This window comes from Styela clava, chromosome 1, assembly GCF_964204865.1.
Source record: "Styela clava chromosome 1, kaStyClav1.hap1.2, whole genome shotgun sequence".
Classification (NCBI taxonomy): Eukaryota; Metazoa; Chordata; class Ascidiacea; order Stolidobranchia; family Styelidae; genus Styela; species Styela clava.
In genome coordinates, this window is record NC_135250.1 from 17,571,088 (window position 1) to 17,586,437 (window position 15,350).

At 35.0% G+C, this 15,350-nt stretch overlaps 1 protein-coding gene across 1 annotated transcript; it reads right to left on the reverse strand.

The window, feature by feature from the left end:
- Positions 1–2,768: 2,768 nt before the first annotated feature.
- Positions 2,769–10,325, reverse strand: LOC120339314 (lysosomal cholesterol signaling protein-like). Its single transcript, XM_039407415.2, has one exon. It carries the CDS (start codon positions 8,050–8,052, stop codon positions 5,179–5,181), a length of 2,874 nt encoding a protein of 957 aa, XP_039263349.2. The 5' UTR covers positions 8,053–10,325; the 3' UTR covers positions 2,769–5,178.
- Between the last annotated feature and the right edge of the window lie 5,025 nt (positions 10,326–15,350).

The window sequence follows — 15,350 nt, forward strand, 5'->3', positions numbered from 1 at the left end:
TCCGGCTACGATGAAAAAATTGAACTATGACAATTTATTGACTCTCAATGGCATAGCAATATCATTAGGAATTTTTTTACGTTTTTCTCAAAACTGCTAAAAATGACTTACGCAATTCGGTTATTAGCGTGACGATATTGTCATCGAGAGTTCCTGCGCATATTCTCTGCCCAAATACAATAGAAGGGATACAAGCACGCCGCCACGTGGGAAGAATAATGAAAAGATATAATTTAGCAACATACAAGTTTGTCCCCAATCAGGATCAAGCATATGAAGTGATTTTTGAAGTCCGACGGGAACCGAGTCAGTTGTTAAACCAGTATGCAGTTCGGGAACTGTTGCTGAAGGTCGTGAATTGTGGTAATAATTTTTCTAAGTGTACAGAAAAATTTCGATTGAATTTGGCAATAGTCTGGTTTTTAGAACTCACACTTGATTTTCTCCAATTTTTTGTTTGCGAATACCGCTAGATAATGATATGGAGCATTTTTCCCGACGGGCGTGTTCTTGTGGTATAAATTGTAAAATCAGCAGTTGCGTATTGATCTATATCGAAACTACAAAATTGCAGACTGTAATGAATCCCAAAATAAACAAGACATTTTAGTTGAACTTGCAATTTCATAGTTCAATTGGTCTTCTTTAATATACAAAAAAGTAAATATCACAAATCGGTGAATATATTTATTCTAAATTTTGATAAGTGAAAATATATTTCTGCATTAACTGGGGTTTTTAGCCTATATCTACATAACGCATATACGAAGGCGTTACATTTAAAAGGCTCGGAATACCTTGCGAGACGTGAGAAATGATCTCATAAAATATTGATTTCAAAGCCCAATTAACACCACGCGCTTAGTTTGCTGCTAATTTCCAATGAGTTTATTGAGACTGGGGTAGTCCTTGAGTGACATTAATCCAAGATTAAAAAAATTCAAGGGTCCCAGCGCATAATGCTTCCAACCCAAACAACTTCCTTGTGCTGAAATAAAAGTTTAGCGGCATGGCACTTTCTATATATATATATATATATATATATATATATATACAAACCACTTTTGAGTCACAAAAATACATTTCATTACATATGAAAACTGCAACTCGCATCGAAATAAAATAGTAAACCGGCGTTGCGTTCAGATTTAATGTTTGATAAATTCCGCGCTGACGATAAACGTCCTCTGCCCGCATTTCAAACCTATTGGGCTAAGCTGGAAGAATTTTAATGATGTAAACTGCTAACATTTCTGTCTAAGTGTATATTGTAATTGACGGGGAAAATGAACGGGAATCTACTCCCGCTTCTCATTTAATTCACGAAACATTGTAGATCGGGTGAAATATTGCGTTTAACGAAATTCACTACTCAAACAGGTTGCAAAGCTACAGTTCACGCAATTGGGTGAAAAAAAAGACTGAAGGTGCCTCTTCTATTATAAAATGAAATTAAAAGTGAGCATAGCAAAAAAAAAAGTTTCTGAATATGCGCGGATTAAACTCCATCCTTCATCAATAAATTGATGGCGATCATTCCGATTACATATAACCGTATGAGTCTCTTTCATGACCAAAACCTGGTGCCGCAAATTTGACGTATTTCTGAGATTGCTTTACGATTGGCTACCACAACTTTTCGGTACATTCAACACAGAAGCATTCTTCGGTTGTGAAAGTAACGATTTGTTGAATAATATCCCCATCATGTTTTTTGTTAAATCGTAAACATGTTGTTCATTCAATTATCACCAACCTTTGCAGACGTATTTAAGTTCCCAAGAACTTTCAATCAAACGGCGACGTTGCGTGTGACGAGCTCATCAAATATTCATACCTCGGTCCCGTTTTATATTGAATGATACTCTTGTACTTGTAATACGGGGGTATTGATCTCATTAGCTCTTATTTAAAATCGACCTTTTTGGACACAAGGGATATTATATTTAAAGTAATTCCATTAGGGTATATTTCCTGTCGGGCCAGCTTTTTCGGTGTATGCTTGAAAGAGTGATGATTTAAAAAACAATGCTTAACGAATGCATTCGATATTTAAGGAATACCTAATGCCAGGTTACGGCCCCAAACATGGCATTTTAACGGTGTGACAACCGAAACCACGACTACACTGACAATTTGTAGGCGATCTTATGGTAATCGCCACGACACGCGCAGTCTCGAACATGAAATTAACAGGGAATAATTGGATGTGACTGTTAATAAATTGGTCTATTGTGGGCAAGAAGTTTCCATTGGAGCACGCAAATATTCCTTCAAAATTCAATTTTGCAGCCGCGCATCGGCAAAATTCGAACAGAGACAAAAATAAACTCGGAATTTCGAGAAAATAGTGTTGCATGTCGCTTTTCGATGGGAGGTGTGAAAAGCCGTTTATTTTTATCAATTTCAAATATCAGCTTTTCGAATCCATCGGATGTCTAAAATGCAATACTGCTTGACCTATAAAACAAACATCCGCGAGAAATGCTTCAGTAGCAATCTGTTGACATAAGTGTGATTAAACACAGCAAAATACCCTGACTAATATCGTGTAGTATTGCAAAAAACATTGAGTAGTCGCATGAATCTGATCCACTATACTTGAAATAATTACAATGCGTCTTGTGATACGTGTTATCTAGAGTTGACCGTTCTGTTACATATTATTCGTATTGATGACTGTTTGTATTTTGGTTGACAAAATAATAAACCCCCCTCTCTCTCTCTCTCATATACGATGCTGAATAAAATTAACAAGGAACCACTAGTACGTTCAACGTTCACAATATATTATATCGTAAGCACCACAAATAAAAAATGCAAATAATTGAGACTAATTCACAATAACAAAGTATGACCTGTAATGTAAAAGATGGGTAACTGCAACTCAAACTCGCAACATGACAAAGTATATAGGCTGTGACAGTAATAAGTAATTATTCAATACAGTGTAAAAAATAGGAAGCACATAATAAAAAATTCAAACTTGTAATAAAAAGTTGATATTAATCTGAATTACTTATTAAAAACTTTATCTATTGGATACTGGAGACCGACAACCAAGGCGCACACAATATAAATTTTATGTGTTTTGTTGACAGAGGAAAAATGTCGTGCACTCACACCTGATTATTTTGAGGTGAAGTACTGATTTATTTTACAAAGCGTGGTTTGCCAACGCGCGCCGCGCTTTAGAGTCGTGAATCACATTATGCCCGCCCATAAACATAGCAATGCAGAACAGTTAATGTTCAAATTGCCATATGCGCGCGGCTTATTACCACCGGGGAGCAAGTCAAGGGAAACCGTGTTTAGAATCACAGATGCAATACACTAACGATGCGGCACATATAAAGAGATCAAACGTTTGTCTTTGATTCAGGGAAGTGGATAATGGAATCTGAAATTATGAATCACTTTCTCTTCAAGATATCATTAATTTCCATGCTCTAGCGTGGTTGGAAAATTTTTGCATTCTGTGACATTAAATGAATCTGACCAGAAAATAACTTATAATAATGGGTAGTTAAAGCGTTTTGGTTCAATTTAAAATTCAGTCACCAACAAATTGGGCAGAACCCATATTAAATAAGAAAGTTCTGAAGCATAATGCCGGGATCAAAACAAACAACAGATAATTGGTGCTAAAACATATCATCTTTAGGCAACAGAATAAACAAACAAAACTAAAACAATCACTTTAAAAAAGAGAATTCCGTCATTAAAAATATTGGATGTGCACTGACTGCTGTATAAATTGTCATGTTAAGTTCTGATTTTGGTGCATAGTAAGATAGTTGGAATAATAGAATATTCAAATCATAAATAATAAACATGTCATCATTTAAAATATTTAGGCATCCGCATCATGTATAACAAAGACACAAAATTGAAGTTGAATTGTGTGGAAATGAGTACAAGAACCAGATTCTAAATAACTGCATTATTACATAATACAGGTAGATAAATTTGAAACAAAACAGAACTTTCCAATGAGTCTAATTATTAGGACAAGAATTATGCATTTCAAAAAAATCTCATTTGTGTATTTAATCAGCACACTGTGACAGATTATGTCCAAGTAAAATTTTCAAAATGTTCTGGTGCTATTCTTTGAAGAATTATACAAAACTAGTAGGAAGGATACTGGTGTGTGTGAGAGAATGTGTAAACTTTCAATTTGCAAAAATATAGTATCTAAATGAATATAAAACAGATAATGTGGAAATATTTTGCAACTTCTATCAGGACATTTTTAATACTTTTAATTTATATTATTAAATTGATGCATCATGGCAAGTGACAGCAAGTTGACATAATAAAGTATGACCATGTATGTTACAGCCACAAGAAAGGATAAATAAACAATTTCATTATTTCAAGGTAAGAAAATAAAAGAGATGTGGAACAAAAATTGAAGAAAACTGGCAAGATTTAAAAAAGTCCTTAAAATTTTGAAAATTCATCTTACACAGAATAGTAAAGGGTGATCATCATGGTGAAATTTAACAGACGAATAACATGGTTGGCTCTAATATTTTGATTTTAAAAGACTATTTTGGATGCATTGGTAAACCCAGCTGTAAACAATTTTCAGCAGATATACTCACCAAAAATATTTGCGATATCACTGTACTATGTGATACTAAAACATACAGAATTGAATACATGCACTGGTGAGAGGAAAATTGTCAAGTCAGAAGAACATCTTGGCTGTTATTGTTTTATTTTACAAAATAAGTTAAATTGATACCTATCTATGATTGAAAAGGTTGAAAGACACAAAAAGTTCATACCCCTCAAAAAAGATCTTGCCAAACTGAGTGAGACAATAATCAGAATCGAGCTACAGTGGTGTCTGGGTTGTACAGTATGCTCTGTAATCTAATGACTGTAAGAGTGGCTAGTAAAAATAATAGATGAATATCTATGTTCAAAGGAGGATTATCAGAGAAATAGTACAGTGACAATTTCTATTCTATGTAAGTTTTTCACATAATGATTCCATGAAACACCTTAAAAAACAAAGTGCAAAGCTTGAAATTAATTGTGGTCTTGGAAGCAATACCATAATCTCATAATCGGAAATTTTACAAAACATTCATTCATTTACTGAAAACACATTTTTATGAATACCCTATCAAATAAAGAGTACTACTGATAAACTAATGTAGGTTTTCAAAAGGATGAGTCTGAATGATTACCTGATCTATTGTTCCATGATTTCACCCTTAACTTTTTTGTGAGTAATGTCTTCTGTTTTTTTGGGCGTCTCACATGCAGTGATGAAGTACTTTCATATGTATCTCCTGTTGCCGATGAATCACTTAGATTTGAATTGTTGTTAACGGATATCAATGACATATCAGTAATGGGGGAGTGAGCTATCACTGGTGGAGTTCTCCGCATGGTATCTGGAGGAAATTGTTCAGCTTCACTTATGCTAATGAACGCTTCAAAGCTGTACCCGTGATATTGTTTCTTGAGGGGAGTAAGGATTTTAGGAGGACTCACTATGCGTATTTGAGTAGAAGATGATGGCATTGTCGAGATTGGAGAATTCCTAACAACTGGATCAATATTTGGGCTGTTTTGTCTAGAATCCGTTTTAACAATTCGAAAACATGCTTTGGGTTCTTCAAATTTGTACAAATAATTATGGTCATGAAAATAATGCTTTTTGTTGAAATGATATAAAACACGACCAGTCAGCAAATCTTGGCCATATATGAGAGCTTCAGAACGATCATCGACCAATCCATGAATAATAAGCCATGTACAAAGTTCAGTTCCTGTGAATACTTCACTATAAGCCAGAAGTCCTGATCGATGTTCCTTGACAATATCCATTTTGCAATCATCTAAGTGATATCTTACAAATTGTAGACATCTATGCAATGTTTCTCTATCAACAGTTTTTAAATCTGGCAAGCTTATATCTTCAGCGCCATATCTTAACTTTCTCCAAAGTCTCACGAAAGGATCAATGATAAGATCAGAATCAAAACCAAACACACAAAACACAAAAAATCCTTGTCCAAAATTGAGCACACTGTCCAGGAAAGCAACTTCAAAATAGATGCCTTCTTCTTCATCTCTTACCAATCTCCACATTACAAGACACATTCCAATAAACATTGATAATGACAAAAGAAGTAACAGAACAATATGTCGACCTTTTTGGATATCCCCAAACTTACATCTTGTATTGAAAAAACATACTTTTCCCTCATTTTCTCTTATTGAAGCATTATCATCATCAGAATATGAGATCTCAATGTCTGATTTCGGCAAAAGAGGAGACAACTGACTTTGATTATCAATGTTTTCATAGCTATTTGCTGTTTTGAACACTACGATAAGGCATATAATTGTAATAACAAAAGACAAAACTATAATCACAAAAGATGCAATATCTTGTGACCTTCCATATGCAAAAACATTGTCATTGGTATTCATATCGGCACTCGCCATCAAACCCACAGTAGTAAAAAATGACATCACAAATGGTAGAATAATGAACCATATGCATGTGCTCCACAGCCATGTTTGACCCTTCGACAGCACTGCAACCAAAGCCAGTGCCATAGAGGCTGTTAAGAGTCTGGAACTCTTTACTCCAAAATACATCATTCCAAACAAAAATATTTGTGATGGTTTTGAGCTTTGTTCTCTACAGTAGTACCATAATATAGTACCCAGTGACGAGAAAAAAATTGCAAATAAATATGATGTTGTTATAATATGTGGAACTTTGAGAAATTTTCTTCCAATAATAAAAATTACAATGCACCAAACAGAACAAAACAGTGTGACGATACTTATGTTTCTATCAACTATTCGAACTTCGTTTTCAAAAAATTTAGCTGTCATACGACTCATTGACAATGTCCATGCACTGACATACATGATAGGAGCAGATAAAGAAGTGCAAAAAACCATTCCAGCTGCGAGACGATCTACTTCCATTCCATATCGTGAGGCATAAATAATGACGGTGGGTGCAGTTGGAAATGTTCCATATAAATATCCAAAATCCGCCATAAGATGAACATAGTCTGTCATATTTGTTGAATTCCTAGGAATATGACCCGGTCGATAAACAGGCAAAACATTACTCAAAATCAAAACAAATTCTCTTATTATGATAGGAAGAATGAGTATTTTTGCAACAATCAATAAGCTAGGAATAAGAAGGTTAATTCCTTGTTGTTTACTTATTTTTCCAACCATTGTAAGTCCTAAGTAAAACAAGGCAGCACCAGAAAAAGCATTTGCTAGTGTTCCCAAAGTTAAACTGATTATGTTAGGCAGTTTTCCATTGAATATAAAGTGTCCAGCAAGGCCAATGAATACCATAAAAACCAATGGGTTTAAAAATACACCTTTAATAACGTTCAAACAGGTTTTTGCTGTGAATTTGCTTTCTTCATACACTTCCTCCTCAAACTCAGAATTGCCACCATTGACTACATCTTCATCAACAACATTTATTGATGTACCGACCTGTACAGTTTTACTTTCTTCATCGTCAGTCATCTCACTTCCATCGACCACCATATATTCCTCATCATTATTACGACATTTATCAATTTCCAACAACATAAAACCTATTGGGTTCAATACCAGTAAGGATATGGGTGCAAGAAGATATATATATTGGAGAAACTCTGGATGACTATTTCCATATACAGCTTGGATTAAAGGATAACCTAAGGCAAAGTCATTACTTTGTGTTGTAAATATTGCATACAGTGATCCGCGAGACAATTTTCTTCTATCTTTCAGAAGAATCAGAGATGAACAGAAAACGAGCAAAAACACAATCGCTTTTCCTAAAAGCACAGCAACCATGAATGCCCAACTAACAGTGCTGAAATCCAATTCTACCATGCTTTTAAAAAGAAGAGCTGGAAGTGCAAAGGTTCCAACAAATGTTCCAAGCCCTTGACCTTGTTTTGGGGTAATAATATTCATCCTTCCTGATATATACCCAAATAGAATAATGATGAAACATTCCACAAGAGCAGGAAATATGTCAGTGAAATCCATAGCTTTGTCTTTTAAACTATTGCTTTGTGTATGTACAAGCAAAAATTACACACCAACAAGCAATAGATTGTTTCTTTCAAACTTTCGGAGACATTATTGCTTCATTTTATATTATGTTAATATAATACTGTACATAAGCATAGCTGTATAAATGAGCATTGATATGTTGTTGTTATTCCCTTATTTATTTATTTTTCAAATGTTCCACAAGTATTCAAGAGTTTTGTAAAAAAATAAGTAAATGAAGACAATAATCATGAATAAATAATTACAAACATAAATATATAATGAACGAGGATTTCAGTTATTCCATATGTATATCCAGTATTTTCAAGTATTCCATAGTGTTCTATTGTTGATTACAGATGTATTTTTCACCATACAGTCCACCATGCAGATCTGGCAACATTGTCTTGTTTCAGAGAAACCCATTTTACAGATGATTAGACGCCCCCTCCTTTGGGGAACATCTAGACATGGTTGTCCATCAATATCGGTAAAACTACAGTAAATTGAAGTTGGCAAAAAAGTACAAACAAGCACAATCTAAAAACGTCATCATTGAATTCCTCGGGAAAAAATAATTCGATTTACCAAAGGGAAAAATTTTCTACCGTGGCATTCGAGAACAAAAAACAACAAGTTTGGTCAGGTGACGGCTGCGATTAATTTAGATTATTATCGAGACAAGCATGGCGCGATATGACACATCTGCCTTTGTGCCAGATGACCCTCGTTTGTGAGACACATGGACACATGTTTGTTTTATTGAACCAAATGACGGGACATTCTTGGAATTCGGATAGTCAGATAGTGTGCCGTACTGCCATAGTTATCAGTGAATACAAATCATCTTATGTTTTTTGAATTTTCGATAGCAGAAAACAAAAGTTTATACAAGTGGGTTGTTGTCTCAATTTTTCTATATTTCTCCTTGCTAAAAGAGCTTTTCTAATTCTTGTTATAACATTATTAACAATTTGACAAGCATTTATAAAAATAACTGCATCACATTACAACCAAATCCGGTCTTAATACTTACTGAATAGAGCGCGAAGAGCACTAAACAGCGCAGAAGAGAGGGAAACATATTTTTTTCATTATTTATCTGCGTCCACGAACTTTCAAACAATTTGATGGAAAACAGTATACAGTAGTAGATAATGATTACGAGTTTATATCAGTAATTTTCAACATCTTCAAATAACCTAACATGACGCAATATGAGCCCACCAATAAGCAAAACCAAAGTAATTTTGGTGGTCCAGAAGTAGACTATGAGCACCAAGATGGCGCAAAACCTGAACACAGTATGTGTACCAGGTTAGGGTGCATCATGTTGGGTTATTACTAATCGATTTTAATCGGTACGTATGTTGATAGGTATTCGTCTGTCTGTTTGTCTGTTAGATGCACGCGATATCTCACGAAAGCAAGATTGAATCTGCTCTAGATTTTGCATGTGCATTCATCATATGTCGTACCAGAAGCCTATTGATTTTGGATGAATTATGTCGTATAATTAGCGAGTTATTATTTAATTAGTGATGGCACACAAGGTGAGACTATGGAGTAAGAGCGCTGTTTTGGGAATCTCCTAACTTTCGATCGATCCGTAAGTCTTCGGTCGCTAATAAATAATGAAAAAAAAAAAAGTTTCTCTCTTCTGCGCTGTGTCGCGCTCTTTCCCTCTCTTCTGCGCTCCATTCAGTAAGTGGTAAGATCCCAACCAAATCTTATATTTTGCAGTACGCAGAAGAAGTATGACAGCAATATGTTCAATTATTGATAAATGTGAAAAACACTGATTATTTAGGTCTAGTTGAATACACATTTTATGAATATTTTCCAACTTCAGAACTTGGGTTTTTTTAATACAGAAAAAAAACGTTGTTAATCATACACATTTTGTGCAAAAGCACACTTCCAGAATAAGTGAGATATAAATTCTGGCTCTTGAGAACAAAGCACACATAAATCATTTCCAGAAATGTCTGACTGTCTGATCCTTGGCTTAACTTTTACAGAAAGAATGTTCCACATTAGTTTAAAATTAAATATTCAGCACACTATCCAAATTCCAAGAATTTCCCTCCATTTGGCTCAATAAAACAAACACTCTACCGGTATGTGTCTCACAAACGACCACTGTGAGGCTAGCAGCATTTTCAGCCAGAATATTTTTACACATTGAACATAGTTTCCACGCGCATATCATTTTTTACCACTCAATGATGACGTTATAGATTGCGCTTTTTTGTAGTACCGTACTTTGCGCAACTTCATTATACTGTATTATTACCGATATTGAGGGACAACAATGTCCAGACATCTGCCAAAGGAAGGGCGTCTGATCATCTGTAAAATGGGTTTCTCTGAAACGGGACAATGTCACCCAATTTGTATAGTGTGCCGTACCGGTCTACAGGGGTGGTGATTCCTCTACAGCCCATGGGCCGGGGCCACGGCCCATCTAATTGTTCCACATGGGCCGTGGCCCATCAAGCTATGGCCGCAGAAAAGTTCAATTATCTTACCAAAATTCTCAATATTCACAAAATTGTAAATATTCGAACCAAAAAAAATCGTGGGATACCACCAATTTTTTTTCTTACGATAAGCCTTCATATAAATATAAAGCAAAATACCAGGCTACAGATAAGGATACTCCTGTAGTCAACAAAGTTACCCTAACAGACATCTCTCTCGTTTTTGGAACAATGAAATAGGGTTGCCATAAAACGATTTAACATTGTGTCAAGTCAAATATTTTGTACTCCCCAATAAATGTCCACAGTTTTGAATAAGATATTTAAAAAGAACATATAGTGAAGTGATCTCTGATAAAGTTTTCTATAAATTGTACGTCGGAAACATATAGTAATACCTTGTCAAACATGGCCCAATCATGATATTTACACGCGAATTCTTGAATAATCTGTATTCCACCCGGAATTCTGTACTTTCCGTTTGCCGGCCCCACTTTTAAGTATTATATCCTAAATTAACAAATTGGGAAGTCTTCTAGAACAAAGTTTTACATAATTTGTATGTCGGGAACACGTCATAAAATCCTATCAAATATAAAATTTACATTAAAATTCATAAATATGGGTATTCTACTCAGAGAATTTATACTTTACAAGAGCCGGCCCTAATTTTAAGTAAGGTTTGCAGAAAAAATATAGTGTGAAGTCATCTAGAACCAAGATTTATAAAAATTGTATGTCGGGAACATGTCAAAAATTGGCCCAAACAAAGAAATTATATCGAAATTGTTAAATAACGGTATTCTACCCCAAAATTCTGTACTTTACGATTGCCGGCCCACTTTTAAGTAAGATATCCCAAAAGAACTTATTCTGAAGTCATCTCGAACCAAGTTTTAGAAAAATTGTATGTCGGGAACATGTCATAAATTCATCTCAAACATGGCCCAAACAAAGAAATATATCGAAATTCTTAAATAACGGCATTCTACCCAAAAATTCTGTACTTTACGATTGCTGGCCCCACATTTAAATAAAATATCTTGAAAGAACATATTGTGGAGTAATCTCGAACCAAGTTTTATAAAAATTGTATGTCGGGAACATGTCATAAATCCCTCTCAAACATGGCCCAAACAAAGAAATTATATCAAAATTCTTAATTAACGGCATTCTACCCAAAAATTCTGTACTTTATGATTGCCGACCCCACATTTAAATAAGATATCTTAAAAGAACATATTGTGACGTAATCTTGAACCAAGTTTTAGAAAAATTGTATGTCGGGAACATGTCATAAATCCCTCTCAAACAGGGCCCAAACAAAGAAATTATATCAAAATTCTTAATTAACGGCATTCTACCCAAAAATTCTGTACTTTACGATTGCCGACCCCACATTTAAATAAGATATCTTAAAAGAACATATTGTGACGTAATCTTGAACCAAGTTTTAGAAAAATTGTATGTCGGGTACATGTCATAAATTCATCTCAAACATGGCCCAAACAAAGAAATATATCAAAATTCCTAAATAACGGTATTCTACCCCAAAATTCTGTACTTTGCAATTGCCGGCCTCACATTTAAATAAGATATCTTAAAAGAACATATTGTGACGTAATCTCGAACCAAGTTTTACAAAAATTGTATGTCGGGAGCATGTCATAAATTCATCTCAAACATGGCCCAAACAAGGAAATTTTATCAAACTTCTTAAACTTAGGTATTATGCCTCAAAATTCTGTACTTTACGATTGCCGGCCCCTCTTTTCAGTAAGATATCCAAAAAGAACATATTATGAAGTCATCTCGAACCAAGTTTTATAAAAATTGTATGTCGGGAACATGTCAAAAATTGGCCCAAACAAAGAAATGATATCGAAATTCTTAAATAACGGTATTTTACTCCAAAATTCTGTACTTTACGATTGACGGCCCCACATTTAAATAAGATATCCTGAAAGAACATATTGTGAAGTAATCTCGAACCAAGTGCTCATTGCTTAGATTGTTGGTGCACGAAGTCGTTTTTTTGTTTTTGTTGAAACGCGAGATTACTGGGCATCAGTGCTGTGCAGAATCCGGTTGCCGGATTAAAATTCGGCCGGTATTTCATTTTTTTGTCCGCTGACCGCTACCGGATTGAATCCGCAATCGAAAATCAGACACTGAGCCGGATTCATCCGGATTTCAAATAAAAGCGATCTTGCATGTTCTCCTTATCTTGATTTGTTTCTTATTACGTATGAAACGCTAATATACCCCAGCCGATATCATGCTAATTTTGGCTGTTTTATCAATTTGCGTAAGTCGCGGATTAGCCAAGATGGCTTATCGGAATCGCTTTCCCATTTATCTGTATTTGGCCATATTTTATCGCCTGACTCTATATTTTGCGAAGCGATTTCAATATCATTGCGTTGCCTGGATCTGCAGTACCCGAGCTATACATAGAAATAGAACTAAAGTGCGCTTCGCCCTCGACCTCAATCAGGACTCCGGTGAAATCTTCCCGGTGGAGGTTATTGCGTTTTTATGATATCAGTCAAACACAATTGTTTCCACATATCTATTGTGTAATCGCCTGAACAACCCCATTTTTCAAGAACGAAATCCCCACCATGCTCCAAATTCCTAACTTAAATATAATTAAAGTGACAGTTGGGGTTACGTGAAACGTTAGTCGTTGGTGAAACCTACAACTTTCCTTGCTCTTTGTCTTTGCGCAGGTGGATCCGTATAACGCAAGGATGCTGTAGCAATAGTGCAAATGACTATTTTATTTAATTCAAGATTCTTGCTGCACACTAACACAAGTGTATTTCTAAAACGTTTCGTCTGACCAATCACATTAGAGTCATTGGTCTGACCCAGGTCAAACTTCTCCAGACAAGCATTTTACAACTGTAATTGTATTTGAATATCCAGGAAGTGTCGCATGTACCATTAGGTAATTTAAATTCATAACATATTTTTATAGGTTACAAATAGTTTTATAGCTAATACCAATATATTTAACACCCTGTAAATCTGGAAACACTCCCCTAAAATCTGAAGCTGATGAGCATACTGCTTTTGTATAGTATGCCTACGGGCAGTTGATGAAAATGAAGGCCTAAAATCAGAATGTCCAAAAAGAGTTACATATTCCAAGATAAAAAAATTTTGAAATATTCATCTGAATTTGCAAGTTGTCGATTTTAATACCAAAACTTGGCATCAGCCAAGAAGCGCAAAGCATAGTTTTTTCAAATGCAATGTGAAAACAATTATTCTAATATTTGTGCTATTGCAAATATGATCAAAGTGAAGATATACGGAATATTGTACTTTTCCAAACAAACTTTCCAGATTAGAATATAATATATATTTCAAAATATCCGTTCAGTGCGTATACTGAATGAATGAGTATATATTCGGTTTTGGACATCCCACTGAAATACAAAACTCCACTTCAAAATTACACTACATTGAAGAAGCATCGCCCTTTAGCTGGATCAATTCAAAGGCAATTTTTGTAAAACCAGGCTCAGCTGGAAGCTTTAAGTATCATCTTCTTATGACAGCTGGGTGTGATGAAGCTAGGTTAAAGACCTTGCGCACATATTTTCTTTATTTGAATAAAACAATGAAGCTAGTCATTGCAGTTTTCAGCTCATATTGGATAAAAATCTATTGAAGATTGCTGAATTTCTTCACACGAAGCATTATTTCTTAGGGTCTTGATCACGGCCTTAATGCATTTTACATGCTTGCGCAACCGATATGAATTCTCTTGACAACGGTTAATAAGTCATTTATCACTGCTTTTAAATGCTGTAATCTGATGCTTCATTTTTGTAGGAGAAATAATGATGTACGAGAATGGGTGGTCATTGGGCAAATTGCTCAATATTTTTTTGCGCTGTCCACGTCTGCTTTACAATTGAATGTAGATTTCTTTTTGCCATCGATATTTGTTGATAAACCTGCAAACGAGAATATCGGTCGGAGACCGAAGACTTGTCGATCGATTCATGCGCACTTACTCCATAGTGGCACCATGTGTCACATCAATACCTCGCTAATTATACGACATAATTCATCCAAAATCAATAGGCTTCTGGTCCAAGATATGATAAATGCGGTGACCGTACATTTGAACCCATGTACATTTGAACCCATGCGTATATCCACGGGTTCAATATGCTGGTGCTAAAACCCATGGGTTAGGGTTAGTATGGGTTTAACTATCCGTGAAACACAAAAAGTTCCATAGGTGCAATAGCATACAGGTGCAATTGTCATGGGTTCAAATGTACGTGGGTTCAAATGTAATGGAACCGATAAATGCACATGCAAAATTTGTAGCAGATTCAATCTCGCTTTCGTGAGATATCGCGTGCATCTAACAGACATACAGACAGACAGAAAAATACCTATCAACATACTTACCGATTAAAATTGATAAGTAATAATTTAGATAACCTTTAGAAATGTTCAGATGCGTTGGTAGATGCAAGATGGTTAAATAAAACCAATCTTGCACATCACCTAAGTTAGCAGGATTATGATACAGATGATTATCTCCGGCGATATCATTTGTAAAAATAGTGATAGTGCGAGTGGTTTCCAATCGTATCCCAGACTACGCGACTGGAGTAGTCTGATAGCGTTTTAAAAATATTTCATATATTATTGTATTCTATTGTCATCTCAATATCATAATTTCACCTGATTTTCTTTGTTACACAGAGTTTAGACCTGATATTGTGTGGATTCGGACGGATTCTGGAATGAGATAAATATTTTCGGACGGATTCGGAT

What these genes read in the sequence shown, in the direction of transcription:
- LOC120339314 (XM_039407415.2), bottom strand. Translation starts at nt 8,052, where the DNA reads ATGGATTTCACTGACATATTTCCTGCTCTTGTGGAATGTTTCATCATT.